Source organism: Gopherus evgoodei, chromosome 10 (assembly GCF_007399415.2).
Source record: "Gopherus evgoodei ecotype Sinaloan lineage chromosome 10, rGopEvg1_v1.p, whole genome shotgun sequence".
In the NCBI taxonomy this organism is placed as follows: domain Eukaryota; kingdom Metazoa; phylum Chordata; order Testudines; family Testudinidae; genus Gopherus; species Gopherus evgoodei.
Window position 1 is genome coordinate 54,788,692 of NC_044331.1, and position 17,890 is coordinate 54,806,581.

Genomic DNA, 17,890 nt, shown 5'->3' on the forward strand with positions numbered 1-17,890 from the left:
AATGCCAACACAGAAGTAGTGTTCATTAAATATTTATGTTTTATATTTGGGAAAAGAACAGATGATGCAGTCATATCATCTGATAACACTCTTTCCATTCCACTGGTATCTTAGAAGGATGTTAAACAGGAGCTCCTAAAGACAGACATTTTAAAATCAGCAAGTCAAGATAACTTGCATCTAAGAGTTTTAAAAGAGCTAGCCAAGAAGCAGGCTGGGCCATTAATGTTGATTTTCAAGAAGTCTTAGAACAGGGAAGTTCCAGAAGACTGAAAGAAAGCTAATGTTGTGCCAATATTCTAAAAGGGCAGACGGGATGACCTGGGTAATTTTAGGCCTGTCAGACTGACACTGATCCTGGGCAAGATAATGGAACAGCTGATACAGTACTCAATTAACAGAGAATTATTGGAGGGTAATATAATTAATGTCCATTTTATGAAATTACAGGTTTGGTTGATAAAAGTAAAAGTGTTGATATCATAGACCTTTTAAGGCAATCTCAGGGCACTTCTCACAGCCCCTCACGTACCAGCTCCTGACTTCCCTGCAACTCAAATGGAGTTGAAGCAGCCAAAGGAAGACGAGAAACTAGTAACTAATGGGATATGAGGAGTTCAGCTACCAGTTGGAGGCAACATAGAAGAGAGCAGAGGAACTCCAGAGTCTATACAAAACACTGTGAAGGGGAAAATAACCTGCATTCCCCTTGCTCCCAGAAGCAGAGAAAAGGGGATCACAGACTCCCTTCCAGTCCCACTGCTCTCCTTCCTTCAGAGTGGGGAAAAAGGTAGCCCCAAACCTATCTTCAGCACAGGCACCTTAGGAGGCCGCTCACTGCAGCTATGCAGCTCGAGGCTCCCTATGGGGTGGGAGAAGCAGAGGCCTACCTTCCAATTCTAGTCTGCCTCTCTGGGCTCCCGTCCCAGTCCCGTTGCACCCCTCCCCCATCGGTTCTCAATCAGCCAGTCTTTTCCTGTTCCTCCTCCCCCCACAACTTTTACTCCCAGTTTCTCTCCCCACCTGCCACCCTCCAAGTCCTAGTCTCCTCCAGGTTCCATATCCCACTTTACTCCCTCTGGTCTGGCTCTAGTCCCTTCTGCACCCAATTCAGAAAGCTCACTCCTTCATGATGCCTGGGCCCAGAAGAAGGAACACCAAGAACACAGGCTCTTACTTCCAATGCCTGGCTCCACCCCAGCCCAACCTGCATCAGCCAAGAGTGGCAATGGCAGAGAAAGCCCTGCTTAGCCCCTTCAGCCTGGGCAGGCGTACGCTCACTGCAAATGGAGCCTTTGGAGAATGTAGCTGTGGAGCTCCAAGAAGTCTGTACTGAGTATATGTGGACTGAGATTTTTCAGAGGCTTAAAACCTGGCCAAATTTGAGTACATTTTCACCATAACAGCAAAAAGCACCTCCCTGACACAAAGGCCACCCACTTCTAAATGTCAAGCCCTTGCTCCAGAACATGAGGGCGCTAGAGATTCTCAGAGAAAAGGTTGTTTATTTAATAAGATAAACAACATTTTCCCTATACCTCATTCTGGGCAATGGCTGAGGCATTTTGTCTGAAACTTTCTAAAGTTTGTTTGAATTAGACACCTGACACTGAAAATTTCAGCCTGAGAAGTTAAAGTCTGGTACTTAGAAGCAATGGAAAACAGGTCTGTTTAATGGGAAGTATTATAAGGTTGTCTGACACTTCTCATTATACAGACCAGTTCTGCTTGTATTGCTGATTTTTTAGATTTCATTAACAGCAACTTGACAGCAAATCTCACCAGTTCTTCCCTCAGATTCCCCAATGTTTCCATTTTGTTTGATCGAGTGCTCAGCACACTTGAGAGCTTCTCCATAAGGATATCATATTTACTCCTCCTAAAACAAAAGGAAGTTATTCAACATATGAACTTCATGAGCAATGACTTTTACATCCAGAAATACCACAGAAAACACTAGTTACCATCACAGAGGTAGACTGAGAAATATAAAGCAAAGATTTTAGAAACATTTGAGGGAAAATCAAGTTGTTTATGTTAAGGTCTTACAAAAAACAGACACAATTCAATTTTTGAATAGTCTTTGAATTTGGACTCAAAACCCAACATTTCATTTGCAAGCCCTTGGTTTAAGATGTGCATTAATTTTGAAAAGTTGGGGTCCCTACTGGTTATTCCCCTTAGAAACGGGGGCACTGAATATGTTTCTAAATCTTTTGCAATGGGCTGTTGGACTTCTTCAAAACTTCTCTAAAAGTTGATAAACCCCATACAGATTTCAGCAGAGCTTTTGAGCCACATTAGTACTTCACAAACGTAGTGATGTATGCACAGTACCCAGATGACTTCTCCAAATTATCTCTACCCATCATATTCCCCATATCACATATCTTGATTTATGCTACCAATCCCTGGTTTGCCTCCCGGAAGCATGAGAATACAAAAAGCTTTATGAAGTCCATGTAGGTTCAATGGTTCCTACTAACAGGCCTTAGTTACAGGACCATCTACTCTTTGTCAAACAATATTCAAAGGTTGGCTGTTTATCAGATATAAAACTATATTTGATATAAACATTGTTTGTCCTGGGAAACTGTAAGAAGTCATACTTCACAATTATTTTTTACCCACTTCATATTTAAAAGCCCACACTCTGTTACATTAGTAATATACAGATTAGAATTTTTAAAAATTTATGGAGGAGTTCATTTCATTTACACACAGAGCGCTGGTTAGGCGAATGCCCTTCACCCACGTGGGCCAAACAGCAGATGCAAATATCCAATACTAGAAAGACAGCCAGATACCCAAGCTGTTCTGAAGCCAGGCCTGCTGTTTCACTACGACCAAGCCAAAGCCAGTGCAGGATCTAACTAAGCAACAGAGGAAAAGAGAGTCAGAAGTAAAAATTCATTAGAAGGTGCTGTAGGAGCTATCCACGAATAACACAGATATTAAAGCAATGTACAAGAAAAATCAGTCTCTGTAGGACAAGACCAGGCAGCAGGATACTTACCATGCAAACCATGGCTGGAGGGGGGCACATATCCTTTATACAACCTCTGTCTCTGAATGCTTAACTGCTGTGAGGAGGGGCTAATTCAGAAACCAACAAGCATGCTTCCAGAAAGTTTTGATGGTCCTATGGCACCAGGGGCATGTCCTAATGATAAGAAAGAACCACCTAACTTCTGTTTGGTACATACCTGTCAACATGAAAGCGGTTCAAAAGCAGAAGAATGGAGTGCTGCTGGGCTCCACTTGGTAGCCTTATGACATGGGACTGCATTGAAATGAGACCATTTCTGTCTAATACTCTTCTGTGATAATGCATTTTACCAGCATCCACCCTAGAGAAGACAAGACATCCACAGAACCTCCCATGATGGCTTGTAAATAAATATAATAAATTATATTCATATAGCACCCATCATCCGAATGGCCTTTACAAACTTAATTACTATACAAATTGCCTGTACAACCTTAATTCGGCCCTCTTTTGCATATAAATTATAATAGTCTTATTACATCATCACATACCACTTTCTCCACAGGGCCCCATTCAGTGTACAGGAAATGAATCAGGGTAGTATACTGAATGAGGCTGTTGTCTATAGGACTCAGCCTCATTTGCTGCTGAAGTTAGGTGTATAATGAGAAAAAATACTATTAGAAAAGAAAGGATAGTCTTATGGTTAAGGCAGGTGAATGTCACACTGAGAGACTGGATTTTATCTTCGCTTCAGCCACGTGATGCTGGGCAAGTCACTTAAACCAAACTTTTCACAGGTGGCACTAACTGTGTTTTTCATTTTCTAGGTGCTTAACTTAAAACAACTGGGATGAGACATTCCTGGTGAATGAAGCCTTGTCTGCAAGGCTTTGATTTACTTTATAAACAACAACAAACTCTATACTTACTTAAAAGCCCCAGTGTGAAGGTCTCTCTGAAGTTCCCCTTGCCATCTAGCACGACCTAATCGCTCCAAAATGCAGTAGGAGAAGTCTGGGAGTTTTAAGTCTGGATCCCCCTCCCAGCCAATTAAAGCCCTGTAGCGCAGAACCTGTGAAGCAACGATGACTAATTTCTCCCCCAATCTACAAAGCAAACAGCAAGAGATGAGAGGTTAGTTTCCCAGAGCTCCTAAATTTAACCATCTCCCCAACTGCTTTCTTTTCTGAGCGAAAATGATTACTGAAGGGATTACTTTGAAGTTGCACAAGGCTCAGCTGAAGATATAGGACTTTCTCTCCACCTTCATGATGGCACATAACACCTATTAACATTACAAATGATTAGCTGTAACTCCAGAAAAATACTTCACCAAGCACCGAGTTTGAAATTTAGGAAGTTGTCGATTGAACTGCCTGCCTGCCTGGCTCCTATCCAAACCTTTCCCACCTTCCTGATACAGAACTGAGATACGGTCCTGTTCTCAATCACTATCTCCATATAGGCTGAGGACAATTGCAACAATTCCATGATAGGCTTGATGTCAACTGACATCAGCAATAACAAGAAGCTTGTTACTCACACTAGCCCTTTAAAGTAATAGAACTGCTTTCACAACACTGTTTTAAATGCTGAATTGAGGGATGGAAAGGATCAAATTATTTTTCAGGAAGTTAGTAAGCTTCTTAGGCCTGGTCTACACTTCAAAGTTAGGTCGACATAGCTACAGCACTCAGGAGGTTCCGAAAAATTCACACTGCAGATGTAGCTAGGTTGACAGAAGAACTCTACCTTCGGGCACGGTAGGAAGTGTCTACAGCATGGCACTAGAGCAGCATACCTGCAGTGCTGTAGCACAGACATGGGCTTAGTGAGCAGCATTAAAAGTAGTAACCTTGCAGCAGGAACTGGTGATGGAGCTTTAGTTATAACAGGAGCAATGCGCATACAAAATGATTAGCTGCTAGGTGCATATTATAAATCCTACAAGCTCTCCAAGTACTGATAATGCAGCACATCAATAGAGAAATCTAAGAAGTTCCAAAGCAACTTGTTCAGTCATGTTTTTAACATTGAACAGTGGTAGCATTACTAAATACATGTCTCTTTTACTCCAAACAATTGGCAAAGGAAAACCTAGACTTCTCCACTGTACTACCAGAAATATACAGTACCTTGGCAGCACTGAGATCTCAGAGCTAATTTAAAAGAGAAAAAAACTTTAAAAGCCTGGTTTGAAAATCTATATATCTGGTTCCCAGGTTAAATTCCTCAGTTATTAAAATGGAGAGAAGCCAAGCTGACGGTAGGCCAGACAAAGGGCTTGGGTAGCTCAGTGCAGACAGAACATTCAGAAATGTAACCAGAAATCAAATCATTTCTCTTGTTTGTGTACAAGATTTTCCCAAGAATTTATAGTTTGGCCAAATTTGGACAGAGTTTCATGAGGACAGAAAAAGATGCCTCTCGGTCCTGATGTCAAATTTCAGATTCTTGTTCCAAACCACAGGTGCGCTTGAATGGTTTTAATATTTTTTTTTGAGCATTTTTTAAATATTTACTTTCCCCAAACTTCCTCAAACTTTTACCTGAAATTTCCAAAAAAAGTGACCTGAGATGGACGCCAAACAACCCAAAGTGGGTGAGATCATATATTTATTGGATCAACTTCTGTTGGTGAGTGAGACAAGCTTTTGAGCCAACAGAAGTTGGCTCAATAAAAGATATTATCTCACTCACCTTGTCTCTCTAATATCCTGGGATTCACACAGCTACAACTACTACACCAAACAGCCCACACAGTTGGTAAATCTCAGCATAAACAGTTAAAGTTTGGCAACAGTATAAACAACTGGAAGTGGAATTATAATGGGAAATGTTAGGTTAATAGATTCACAATTAGAACCCCTATAATGGTAGAAAACATGACAGCTTGGATAAGTGATATCTGGATGGGGAAGGTACCAATGTCTACAATTATTTGAAGACTGCAGACACCAAAGAGGAAGAAGAATTATTTAGGGTGAAATGAGGCAAGAAATAGGCAACAGAGTTTACAATAATTGGAATGTAAGACCAATGGATGCATTTGGATCTGATTAAGAAAGCTTAGTCACTCATATATGCCTTTGATGAATGCGGTGAAGGGGGGGTAGCTTGAAACCCTATGCCTCTGAAAATCTCAGTGTACATTTGTGGAGGATGCACAAGCATTTTGTCTACAGCTGCAACAGAAAATCAATGGTATATTGAAAACAATGGTTTCTTTACAGAGACTTTCCTCCTTTGATTTATATGTATCTAATGCAGCAAAATAATGCCAAATTAAATCATGGAGCCAGCAGGGCTGTAAATATTGTTTAAAAAGTTAAATGATATAATTTTAATCGTTTAAACGGTTAACTGATTAACCAATTAAGGGGAGAGATCTTGGCCTGCACAGCCTGGGGTGGCTTCGGCCGGCGCAGCCCAGGGCTGGGGGTTAACAGCAAGACTAATGCTCACCAGTTAACTGTTTAATATTTTATATCCCTAGGAGCCAGGCTCAGCTCCTCTTAAAAGGAGCTGTTTCCAAATAGCAAAGCATTGTAATTTAAAATGAAACACCAACAAATACTGAAATCTTCTTACTCACTTTTCATAGGCTTCTGTGTAGGCATAACAAGGCTGCAAATCCTTTGTCCTAATTTGATCAGTATAATTTAGTCTCTCCTTAAAATATTGGCATGAACCCTGAATGCCATCCTTATTATCCAAAATCATATGGACAGGATAAATATCATCTAGAGGGACAGGATCTCTTTTCGTTTCCAGTATTCCTGTTTCAAGATCTATTTCTTCATACCTGAAATAAAAATGCAAAGAGAGCCAGTTTTTAAAATTGTAACATTCACGAGACAAAAACAACTTAAAAGCTGAATTTAAGATTGCTGCTACATTTCAGTGGGTCTCCAACAAATGTCTTGGAAGAAACCTAGAACTAAAAATCCTTTAAATCTCAAAAGTTAGAAAGCCAGGAAATGCAGAATTAGAGCTGCACTTCTCAAACAAGGAATCCAAATATGTCAACATTCAGAGCATAATAAAAAGGCTTTTTCTGAGGAGATGGGAGTAAACAAAGAGAATTTTTAGCATAAGTATGTCAGGGGGTAATAATATGCACACTGGCCCTCCTGAATTTTACTGTACTTCTCTTGATTTGGACAAGTACCATGAGTTTTAGACAGGCACACTGAACTAACATAGCACTTGACTCTTTTTCAATACTTTTCAAAAAGAAGTTGCAATGCTTTTTATTTCCTGATTATTTTTCAGTAAGACAATCATGTACAGAAGCTAAGTTTTTGCATATGGATTTTGATTTATTTACAAAACCATTAAAATAGTGCAATTCACAAATTATTTCTAGTTTTATAGTTTTTGACAAATACAGGAGAGAGTTGTGTGCTACAACGTATTAGTATACAAAACTTATATTTAGTAACAATTAAGGTTGCAACAGTCCATACCCCACCCATGCTTTCTTTTCCATCTTGCCCACAACACTGTAAATAACCCATTCCAGTGCTTCATAAAGTTTTCATTTCTCTCTCCACCAGATACCCAAAAGTAATACATATCACAGCTTTATCAAACTTTAATTCAAATGCAAAACCTGAAGCTATCTCATCTGCTTTTACAAAATTGTATCAAAAGATCAGTAAATCTGACTATCATATATTGCATGCATTCTGGACATTATTCTGCCTTAACACTACAAGGTTACTCTTAAGATTGTTAATCATGCTGTCCCTCCACACAGATCAGCAGCCCCCTGACCTTCATATTCCTTAGCGTAGGTTATTTGAATGACATGAGTAATTATTAGCTCCTTTCCAGATGAGGCACTGGAGAACGACTTGAGACAATTTTCCACTAGTTTATACAACTGTTTAGTAGACAGCAGCAGAATCCTGTATATTTTACCCATGCTTGGGAGAGGAGTCATGATGCAAGGCAGAATGGTACAGTGGACAAGACTGGGGTTTGTCATGTTAAATACTTGGGATCTGGACCTGCAGTGATCTTGTATGAGCTCACTCCTTTATTTAAAATAATAATAAATAATAATAATAATAATAATAATAATTGACAGGGAGCTTTCCCTTAGGCAGACAGGCATGTGGTGTCTTTCTTTCCCAAAATTTAATGATAGCGTTCACACCACCACATTTATTTTTTGTTGTTGAGTTAAAAAATTAATAACTTCAGTTTGGTGCACTTATTTGATGTTATGGCTAAAAAGTTATAGTAAAACACACTTTACAAATACTACTGACATATAACTGCTATTCCAGGTACAGTAGAACCACAGAGTTCTACTGTACCTCAGGAATGGAGATTGTCTGTAACTCTGAAATGTTCTGTAATTCTGACGGGACTTCAGCCACACAGGGGGTTGGGGCTGCAGCCGTGGGGGGGGGGGGGGAAGTGGGGTGGTCAGGACTCTGGGGGAGGGTTGTGGTTTCTGAGCATTGGGGCACCAGGGCTCCGGGCAGGGGGTTCAGGGCTTTTGCCCCATGAGAACACTAGCGCTCAGCACTTTAGACCTGTGGGGAGCATTGGGCTCAGGGCCTCAGCCCTGCAGCTCCGTTCCCAGCTTCATCTTCAGAAAAAGATCTTGGAGTCATTTTGGATAGTTCTCTGAAGATGTCCATGCAGTATGCAGTGACAGTCAAAAAAGCAAACAGGATGTTAGGACTCATTAAAAAGGGGACAGAGAACAAGATGGAGAAAATCTTATTGCCCTTACATAAATGCATGGTATGCCCACATCTTGAATACTGCGTACAAATGCGGTCTCATCTCAAAAAAGATATACTGGCATTGGAAAAGGTTCAGAGAAGGGCAACTAAAATGTTTAGGGGTTTGGAATGGGTGCCATATGAGGCTAGAACTTTTCAGCTTGGAAAAGAGGAGACTAAAGGGAGAGATGACAGAAGTATATAAAATCATGAGTGATGCGGAGAAAGTGAATAAGGAATTTACTTGTTCCATAAGAACTAGGGGACACCAAATGAAATTAATGGGCAGCAGGTTTAAAACCAGAGCTTTGGAGCTGTGCTTCGGCTCCACTCCAGCTCCAGGCAAAAACCTGCAGTTCCACTGCTCTGGAGCTGCTCTGCGCTCCAGCCCCGGGCTCCGCTCCAAAGCCCTGTTTAAAACAAATAAAAGGAAGTTCTTCTTCACACAACACACAGTCAACTTGTGGAACTCCTTGCCTGAGGAGGTTGTGAAGGCTAGGACTATAACAGGGTTTAAAAGAGAACTGGATAAATTCATGGAGGTTAAGTCCATTAATGGCTATTAGCAAGGACGGGAAAGGAACGGTGTCTCTAGCTTCTGTTTTTCAGAGGGTGGTGATGGATGGCAGGAGAGTGATCACTTGATCACTACCTGTTAGGTTCACTCCCTCTAGGTCACCTGGAATTAGGCACTATCGGTAGACAGGATACTGGGCTGGAAGGACCTTTGGTCTACCCAGTACGGCCATTCTTATGTTCTTAACCCAGGCCTGGGAGTGTGTTGGGGTCACCGTGCAAGTGGAAACCAGGCTGTGTCGGATGTGTGACTGGTAGGTTGTAGCCATACCCAGACTCTCAGGGTGTTACCTGCATATTGGAAGAATGTGAGTAGGGGGGGGGCAGGTATAGCAACCGAGCATTCTGAGGCACCAAGTTTGCAGGGCAGGGGTGACACAGCCTCTCACCGATTTGGACTGAACCCCTGAATGCCACCCCCCCACACACACACTCTGCCAGCCCCACCCTCCCCAAGTCACTCTACCCCCCAGCCCCACTCCCTGCCCTACCCTGCCCTCACCGATCGTGCAGGCGGAGCGGGGGCCGCTCCCGCGGTAACAGGTAGAAGCTGAGGCCCGGCTGGGCGCTCAGGGCAGCCCACAGGAGCTGCTGGGTGGCGGGCTCCAGGGGTAGCGGGAAGCGCGGGACGCGGCTGCTCAGTCGGTACCATAAAGTGTCCAGCGTGATCCCATCCAGACCCTCCAGGGCCACCTCGTCCAGCAGAGCCCACAGCGCCTCCATCCCGCCGCCGCCGCCCTCCCGACGGACCTTACACCGCTTCGATAACCTCTACTGCGCCTGCGCGTCATCATTTGCGTCACAGAGTCGCTCCGGAAGTGAGGTTTGCTAGTCGCGACGGTAACCAAGGGAACCAGTAAACAGGGAGGGCGGCAGAGCTGTCGGTGTCGCCGCTGGCGGGAAAGAGATACGGTACGGGGCGGGCGGGGAGGCTCCGGGGTGAAGCGGCGGAGGAGTGGGGACGGGGTGCGGAGGGGAGGCGCCGAACTGAAGGCGAATGACTGGCCTGGGGAGGACGGGATTGGGGGAGCGGGGGGAAGGAAGCCGGCCGGGATGGGGAGCGGGCAGACCCGGCCGGGATGGGGCGGGAGGCCCGCCGGCGGGCTCTGGTGCTTGTGCGATGAGGCGCTCCGGCCGCAATGTAACAAGGTGTGTTCTGGCCCCACCTCGCCATTGCCCCGGAACAGCGATCGGTGTTCAGCTTAAAAACCCAGGCTGAGGAGTTGGGTCTTCGCCTCTGCCCCAAGCAGCAGCTTTCAAGGGGCTCTGACAAGCCCGCCTCCTGCCTGCTGACATTTCAAAGGTCCAGTTTCTAAACAGCGCTGCGCGTTTAAATTAATATCGACGTGGAACAAAGGAATGTCTCTTCCGCAGCTCCCATTGGCCGGGAACGACGAACCGCGGCCACTGGGAGATGCGGGCGGCTGTGCCTGCAGACGGCCGATGTAAACAAAGGCCATGTCTACATCTAAAATTTTGCAGCGCTGGTTGTTACAGCTGTATTAGTACAGCTGTATAGGGCCAGCACTGCAGAGTGGCCACACTTACAGCAACCAGCGCTGCAAGTGGTGTTAGATGTGGCCACACTGCAGCGCTGTTGGGCGGCTTCAAGGGGGGTTCCGGGCACGCGAGAGCAAACCGGGGAAGGAGACCAGCTTCGCCGCGGTTTGCTCTCGCGTTCCCGGAGCCACCCTGCAAACCGCAGGGAAGGAGACCTGCTTGCTCGGGGTTCCGGGAACGAGAGAGCAAGCCGGGGAAGGAGACCAGCTTCGCCGCGGCTTGCTCTCGCGTTCCCGGAGCCACCCTGCAAACCGCAGGGAAGGAGAACCGCTTGCTCGGCGGTTCGGGGAACGAGAGAGCAAACCGGGAAAGGAGACCAGCTTCGCCGCGGTTTGCTCTCGCGTTCCCGGAGCCACCCTGCAAACCGCAGGGAAGGAGACCTGCTTGCTCGGGGTTCCGGGAACGAGAGAGCAAACCGGGAAAGGAGACCAGCTTGATTACCAGAGGCTTCCTCCTTCCACGGAGGTCAAGAAAAGCGCTGGTAAGTGTCTACATTGGATTACCAGCGCTGGATCACCAGCGCTGGATCCTCTACACCCCAGACAAAACGGGAGTACAGCCAGCGCTGCAAACAGGGAGTTGCAGCGCTGGTGATGCCCTGCAGATGTGTACACCTTCAAAGTTGCAGCGCTGTAACTCCCTCACCAGCGCTGCAACTTTCTGATGTAGACAAAAAAGTGTCTCGCGGCCGCAGGTGGATTAACCTGACGGGCTGGAGATTGCCCACCACTGTTTTAGAGGTTATGTAAACAGGAGGGAAAAAAAGGTGTTTTTTTTTTCTTTGCATTAGAAATTCAGGTCTTATGCATGTCGACACTACAATCTTAAGTCTTCCACGGTAAGGTCGACTTACAGCCACTGCAGTAATGACTGTGGTGGCTGATGTTCATACTGTTCTCCTTCTGTTGGTGGTGTGCATCCTCACCAGGAGCGCTTCCACCGACTGAAGAAGGGCAGTGTAGGGGGCTGAGTACCAGGGCTTTCAGCTCTGCACAGCTTCCCACCAGGCTACTCGCCTTCTAATTCCCCATTGAGAGTGGGTGGGCAGGAATCCACCTAGGGCTTATCATCTCCAGCAGGGAGTTCTACAATGTCTGGTCATCTGCTGTGCTCCTGGCAGGGATCCAAGAGCCCAGAGAGGCAGCCAGGCTCTGAGGTAGAAGTGATGATGCAGCCAGACTCCCTGCTGGAAGTGGGGTAGTGGGGCTCTCAGTGGGGAGCCGGGGCTCTGGGGAGCAGCAGGGTTTCCAGTGGGGAGTCTAGGCTGCAGTCCAAACTGGGAGCCTGGCTGGCAGTCCAACTTGGAGTGGAGATCAGCCCAGTTGGGGAGTCAGGCTTTCTTGTAAATTTCATGGCTCTGAGTGGCATGGAACTGTGAAATTGATAAGACAACCAACAACCCATGTAAGTAATGCAGTGTCTATATTTACCTAACTACACCGACATAAGCCCTACGCTTCTTATGGAGGTGAAGTTATGATGTTGGTATAGTAGGGCGCTTATATTAGCATGAGCAAGGCTGTAGTGTGTATACTGACATAGTTGCCTTATGTTGATCTAACTGTGTAGTGTAGACCAGGCCTAATAAGATGTCTTTTCTGGAAGATTGAGTGGATAACTAATGAACTAGGGAGATCATATTCACAGATACCATGCAGGCTAGCAAAGTCAAGAATATCTTATTTATTTTTATATTAAACGATGTAAAATCCTTATTTCAGTGTGTAAATTAAGCTTTTCAGTGTCATGCATCTGACAAAGTGGGTATTCACCCATGAAAGCTTATGCTCCAATATATCTGTTAGTCATAAGGTGCCACGGGACTCTTTGTCGCTTTTTACAGAACCAGACTAACACGGCTACCCCTCTGATACTTTTCAGTGTGTAAGTAGTCAGTGATTTATATGCATGTAGAGGCTGAAGAGAGTAAACTTTTTATTTTATTAACATGTATTGGAGATGCATCAGGAGTATCACAATGGACTGTAACTGTTGAGAGAGGCCTGGTAACTTGAAATATGTTCTTATAATCTGTATTCAACTGTTAGCCTGAACCCTAGGTTCTGCCTTATTGCATCCTTCATGTTGCACATCCTTTTAAATCTCCTTAGAAAGAAACACCATGTATATTGCATCATTTCAAAGGGAAGTACTGGTTCCCTCTGACAACCAAGTCTGAGAGAAATGGGCAGCATTTAAAATGATGTTTACTTTACGGGCCTGAATTGGAAGCTGGTTTAAGCATCCCAGTTTATTTTCTTAGGAATTTAAAAAGAGAAACAAAATGGTGTTGTGAAGGTAGAGGGTTGCTACTGCCTCCACTCTCCAATGAGCTCTTTTCCAAGTTGTAATGCTACAACGACTTTTAGCTTTTAGCTTTCACTTTTAATTGGAAAAACAAAGCTAGGTGTTCAGTATCATCTTTTAATTATAAACCGAGTTGTAATTGGCTGCTGGACCACAAACTGCTGCTGAAAAGTTAGCATTTATAAACTTTTCTCTACTAATTTGTTTTATTCTTCTGCTAGTGTGTTTCCTAGTTGAAGAATACTTTGCATAACCTCTTAATTCTTTCCCATTCCAAAGTAATTGTTTTACAGTTTAAAAATGAAACAAAAGCACCTTAAGTCAATGAGATAATAAAATAACTCAAAAAGATTAATCTAATAGCAATAAGACACATTAGGGTATGAGTTAGTTTGCCACTGATGCACTGGCTCCTCATAATACACATGAGCTCAGCAGCTTATAAAAGTATATGTTTGAGTATTTTCAGTAAATGTTCTAAACAATCTCGCATTTTCTGTTCTGAGGACCAATTCAATTCTTATTAAGTCAGTGGTAAGACTCAGATTGACTTCAGTGGGAGTTGAATCAGTCCTGATTAGTTGCTATGTAACACTGACAGACTCCGGTTGTTGCTGGGCGTGATCGAACCTTGGATCTCTGGGGCTAAATGCATCAGCCAAAAGCCATGTGGCTGTTAGCAGACCCATTAATCTTTTTCTCTAAGTGGTCTCAGTGCCATTAGATGGGACAGAACACCACATGCAGGCAGTGTTTGGGTTACAGCTGCATGCTCTGATTCCACTGGGAACTATAAAATACAAATCAGACTACAAAGTCCTTATACTGTGTTGTCAATTGAGGTAAAATACAACTGTTTTTTAAGTTTAGAATTGTGAAAATATTTCTGATACTTCCTTTTTCGTTTACTATAAATTCAGGTATTTGACAGATTTGTTTTATGAAAACTCCTATGTTAAAGCAGCAATTAAACAGTACATTCTTGCAAAATAGGCCAGTAATGTAAATTATTTTGAGAAAATACACTGTGCAATAACAAGTGTGAATTATTTAATTCATGCCTTGCAAATTGAGAAATGTCATAGTACACAGAGGCAGAAAAGATCTATTAGTTAACAGCTTGTATATATTGTCTTTTGTTATTCCCCTTTCCCTGAAAGTTGTTTACATGTTTGTCCTTAAATTGTGCATCACCTTGGAGCAGGGATGTTACTTGTTAAGTGTTTGGAAGGCATTTCACACATAGTGGGTAGTACTCCAAATAAATAATTACTTAGGCAATGTCTACGCTACAGCTTATGTGGGCATAATTTATGTCACTCAGGGTTCAGGGGGTGAATAAATCTAAAGCTCATTAAAAGGGTTGGACAAATATTTTCCATCAAAACATTTTTTGGATCGAAAACTAGGGGTTTTTAAAAAGCAGAAAAAAATCACAATGTCTGCTTTCCTTCAAAATTTGTTGTGTTTTTTTTAGTTGAAAAACTGAAATTAGTCTGCCAAAACCTGAACATGATTTGGGGTTTCAGAAGTGTGTGGCCAAATATTTGCTGCTTGCTGTGTTTGATTGTTTAAAGAAACAATACAAAAATTCTTCTTAAAAAAAGTCCAAAACTTTTGAACCACCTCAGCTTGTGACCAAATGCCTGAGCCCATCCAGTCAGAGATTTTTCCAGGTTTTTGATACTCTGCTGGCTTTCTTGACTCATATCTGTCTCCATAACTTTGGGTTCATTCCGCTTAGAACATGAGAACATAAGAACGGCCATACTGGGTCAGACCAAAGGTCCATCCAGCCCAGTATCCTGTCTACGGACAGTGGCCAATGTCAAGTGCCCCAGAGGGAGAGAACCTAACAGGTAATGATCAAGTGAACTCTCTCCTGCCATCTATCTCCACCCTCTGACAAACAGAGGCTAGGGACTAATTCCTTACCCATCCTGGCTAATAGCCATTAAAGGACTTAACCTCCATGAATGTATCTGTTTCCTAGAGATTGGCTGCATGGAGTCCCTCACAAACTGGAGACGGTTACTGTGGGTTTGTCTTTAGTATAGCTTTATGTACATACTCCACGAACTGAGCATTTGAGATTGTTCCAGAATCTGAGATGAGCCTATGTTGTGAAAACTGAAATGCTCAAAATAGCACATGCATGTGAATGGACACAGGGTGCTAAAATTAAATTAACCCAGGGGTTCTCAAACTGGGGGTCGAGACCCCTCAGGGGGTCACGAGGTTATTACTGGGGATCACGATCTGTCAGTCTCTACCTCAAACCCCGCTTTGCCTCCAGCATTTATTATAATGTTAAATATATTTTAAAAGTGTTTTTAATTTATAAGGGGGGGTCAAACTCGGAGGTTTGCTATGTGAAAGAGGTCACCAGTACCAAAGTTTGAGCACCACTAAATTAAACCCTCTGGAGCCTCGGGGAATGCAGGGGAGGGTGGTCTCCCTTGGTAGGATTGGGAAGGAGGTAGGTGGTGTAGGATATTGCTCTTCTCATGTGATCCCTCCCCCATGGAAAAGAAACAGCTTGGCTCTTTGTGTTAAATAGCTGTCAGCAAGCCTCAAACTGCTGAATGAGCTTTAGGGTAGGGAAGGCTGTGCCTCCCCAAACAGCTTGACCCTGCCCCCTATCCAACCCCCATCCACTTCCTGCCCCCCGACTGCTCCCCTCAGAATCCCCGACTCTTCTTGCTCCTTATCCCCTCACACCCTCCCTCCCCAACCACCAACCCAGGATCCCACCCCCCACCAACCTCCCCTGTTCCCTGACTGCCCCAACCCCATCCCCCTTCCCCCACTCAGAGTCCTGACAGACCCCCGGAATGCCCATGATCCAACCCCCCCTTCCCCATCCCCTGACCAACCCCCCAGAACCTCTGCCCCCTCTCTGTGCCCTGACTGTCCCCAGGACTCCCTGCCCCTTATCCAACCCCCCTCCCCGGCCCCCTGCCATGCTGCTTACTGCCTCCCCTCTCTCCCGGGGGCTCAGTGCACCACATCCAGGAGCAGTCCTCGACAGCACTACAGCAGCCTGGCTCCTGCAGGGCCTAAGTTCCCGCCGGTCAGCCCAGAGCTCGCAGCCCTGCCCTCTTACCAAAAGGCTCCGAGTGGGAGCAGCTCAGGCCTTGCCCCCTTACCACGCAACTCTGAGCAGGAAGGAGCTCAGGCCATGCTAGACCCACGCCACTTTAGGTCTGTTCCGGGCTGCTCCCAGGTTACCCCCGCCTCTCCCCTCTCTCAGAGCCTCAGCGCACCGCATCCAGGAGCTGCCCTGGCCCCTGAACAGCGCTGAAGTGGCGTGGCTCCAGTGGGATTGCAGCTCGCAGCCCCACCCCCTTACCATGCGGCTCTGAGCGGGCTGGAGCTCAGGCCCCACCCGAACCACGCCGCTTTAGCTCTGTCCAGGGCTTCTCCTGGACACTGCATGCTGAGGCGCCAGGCGATGGGGGAAGGTGGAGGCGGGGCCGGGCCAGAGAATTCTCGTAGGGACCTGGGGCAAATTGCCCCACTTCCCCCATCCCGCCCACCCAGGTGTCCCTGGCTCCGTTGTGAACAGTGGCTTCTCCTGCTAACATAGTTACTGCGGCTTGTAGGGGCTGGAGTAGTTAAGCCAATGGGAAAGCAACCTCTCATCAGTTTAGAACAGCTACATTAGAGAACTTACAACAGCTCAGCTGCATTGGTGCAGCTGTGCCACTGTACACTCACTAATGTAGCCGTGCCCCTAGTCTATCTCTTCGAGAGATAGTGCAGCACTGTTTTCTTTATTTCCTCTGTTGAGGGTTTTGATGTTCTTCAACATTAGAATATAGCCTTCTTCTTTATTACTGATGCTAAGAGAGTAATCTTTGTGTTTTGAACTCTTTCCTTACTCCAGTTATATTTTCTTGTTTCAGGTTTACACTAAGGACATGGTGACTGACTTTGATGAGAAGCATGATGAATATTTAATATTACTTCAACAAAGAAATCGGTAAGATGCAAAGTCACCAGCACTTTTCATATTATGGAAACTGGGCTAATGCTTGTATTTATTAACAAAGTATAAGAGTGTACAGTGGTGCAGAGTCTGAGTAGGGGGAGAGTGTCAAACTTTGGGCTCCAGCCCAAGCAGGAACATCTAGACCAGGGGTTCTCAAACTGGGGGTTGGGACCCGTGAGGGGGTCGTGAGGTTATTACATGGGGGAATCACGAGCTGTCAGCCTCCACCCGAAACCCTGCTTTGCCATCATCATTTATAATAGTGTTAAATATATAAAAAAGTGTTTTTAATTTGTAAGGGGGGAGGCGCACCCAGTGGCTTGCTATGTGAAAGGGGACACCAGTACAAAAGTTTGAGAACCACTGCTGTAGACTGTTATTTTTGCTCCCATGGCACAAGCTGGAGTTAATTGACCCAGGCCCTGAGATTTGCCTTTGTTGGGTTTTTTTGTTTGTTTGGGTTTTTTTGGCAATGTACATACCCAGAGTATTCACTTTATTGAGAAATGCAACAAATAAATAAACCCTACTTAGATGATTCTGCTTGTGTAGCCATTATTTTCTATATTTCTCTTGTTTATTACCACTAGTGATGTAAGCATGAAAATAGGACTCCTGTTTCATTCTCCAGCCAACTTTCTTTTTGTGACATCACATTCTTCTTCACAGCAGTTTATTGTGTTGTCACAAACATAGCCTAGGCAATGAGCAGCATCT

The 17,890-nt window shown here is 44.6% G+C and overlaps 2 protein-coding genes across 4 annotated transcripts in view; one reads left to right on the forward strand and one right to left on the reverse strand.

The window, feature by feature from the left end:
• The window catches only part of GTF3C1 (general transcription factor IIIC subunit 1), a 78,448-nt gene extending 68,346 nt beyond the window's left edge, over positions 1 to 10,102 (reverse strand). Inside the window, 5 exon segments of the mRNA XM_030579220.1 lie at positions 1,783 to 1,879; positions 3,207 to 3,350; positions 3,922 to 4,098; positions 6,588 to 6,797; positions 9,815 to 10,102. Coding sequence (XP_030435080.1) covers positions 1,783 to 1,879; positions 3,207 to 3,350; positions 3,922 to 4,098; positions 6,588 to 6,797; positions 9,815 to 10,035 — 849 coding nt within the window. The 5' untranslated portion in view covers positions 10,036 to 10,102.
• Positions 10,103 to 10,121: 19 nt separating this feature from the next.
• The window catches only part of KIAA0556 (KIAA0556 ortholog), a 187,336-nt gene continuing 179,567 nt past the window's right edge, over positions 10,122 to 17,890 (forward strand). For 2 of the 3 annotated variants that reach the window (XM_030579222.1, XM_030579224.1), the window contains exons 1-2: positions 10,122 to 10,224; positions 17,088 to 17,164. In XM_030579222.1, the coding sequence (XP_030435082.1) occupies positions 17,103 to 17,164 (62 nt within the window). In that variant the 5' untranslated portion in view covers positions 10,122 to 10,224; positions 17,088 to 17,102. Of the gene's footprint in view, positions 10,225 to 17,087; positions 17,165 to 17,890 lie in introns of those variants that run through there. The other variant, XM_030579223.1, reaches the window with a different exon arrangement.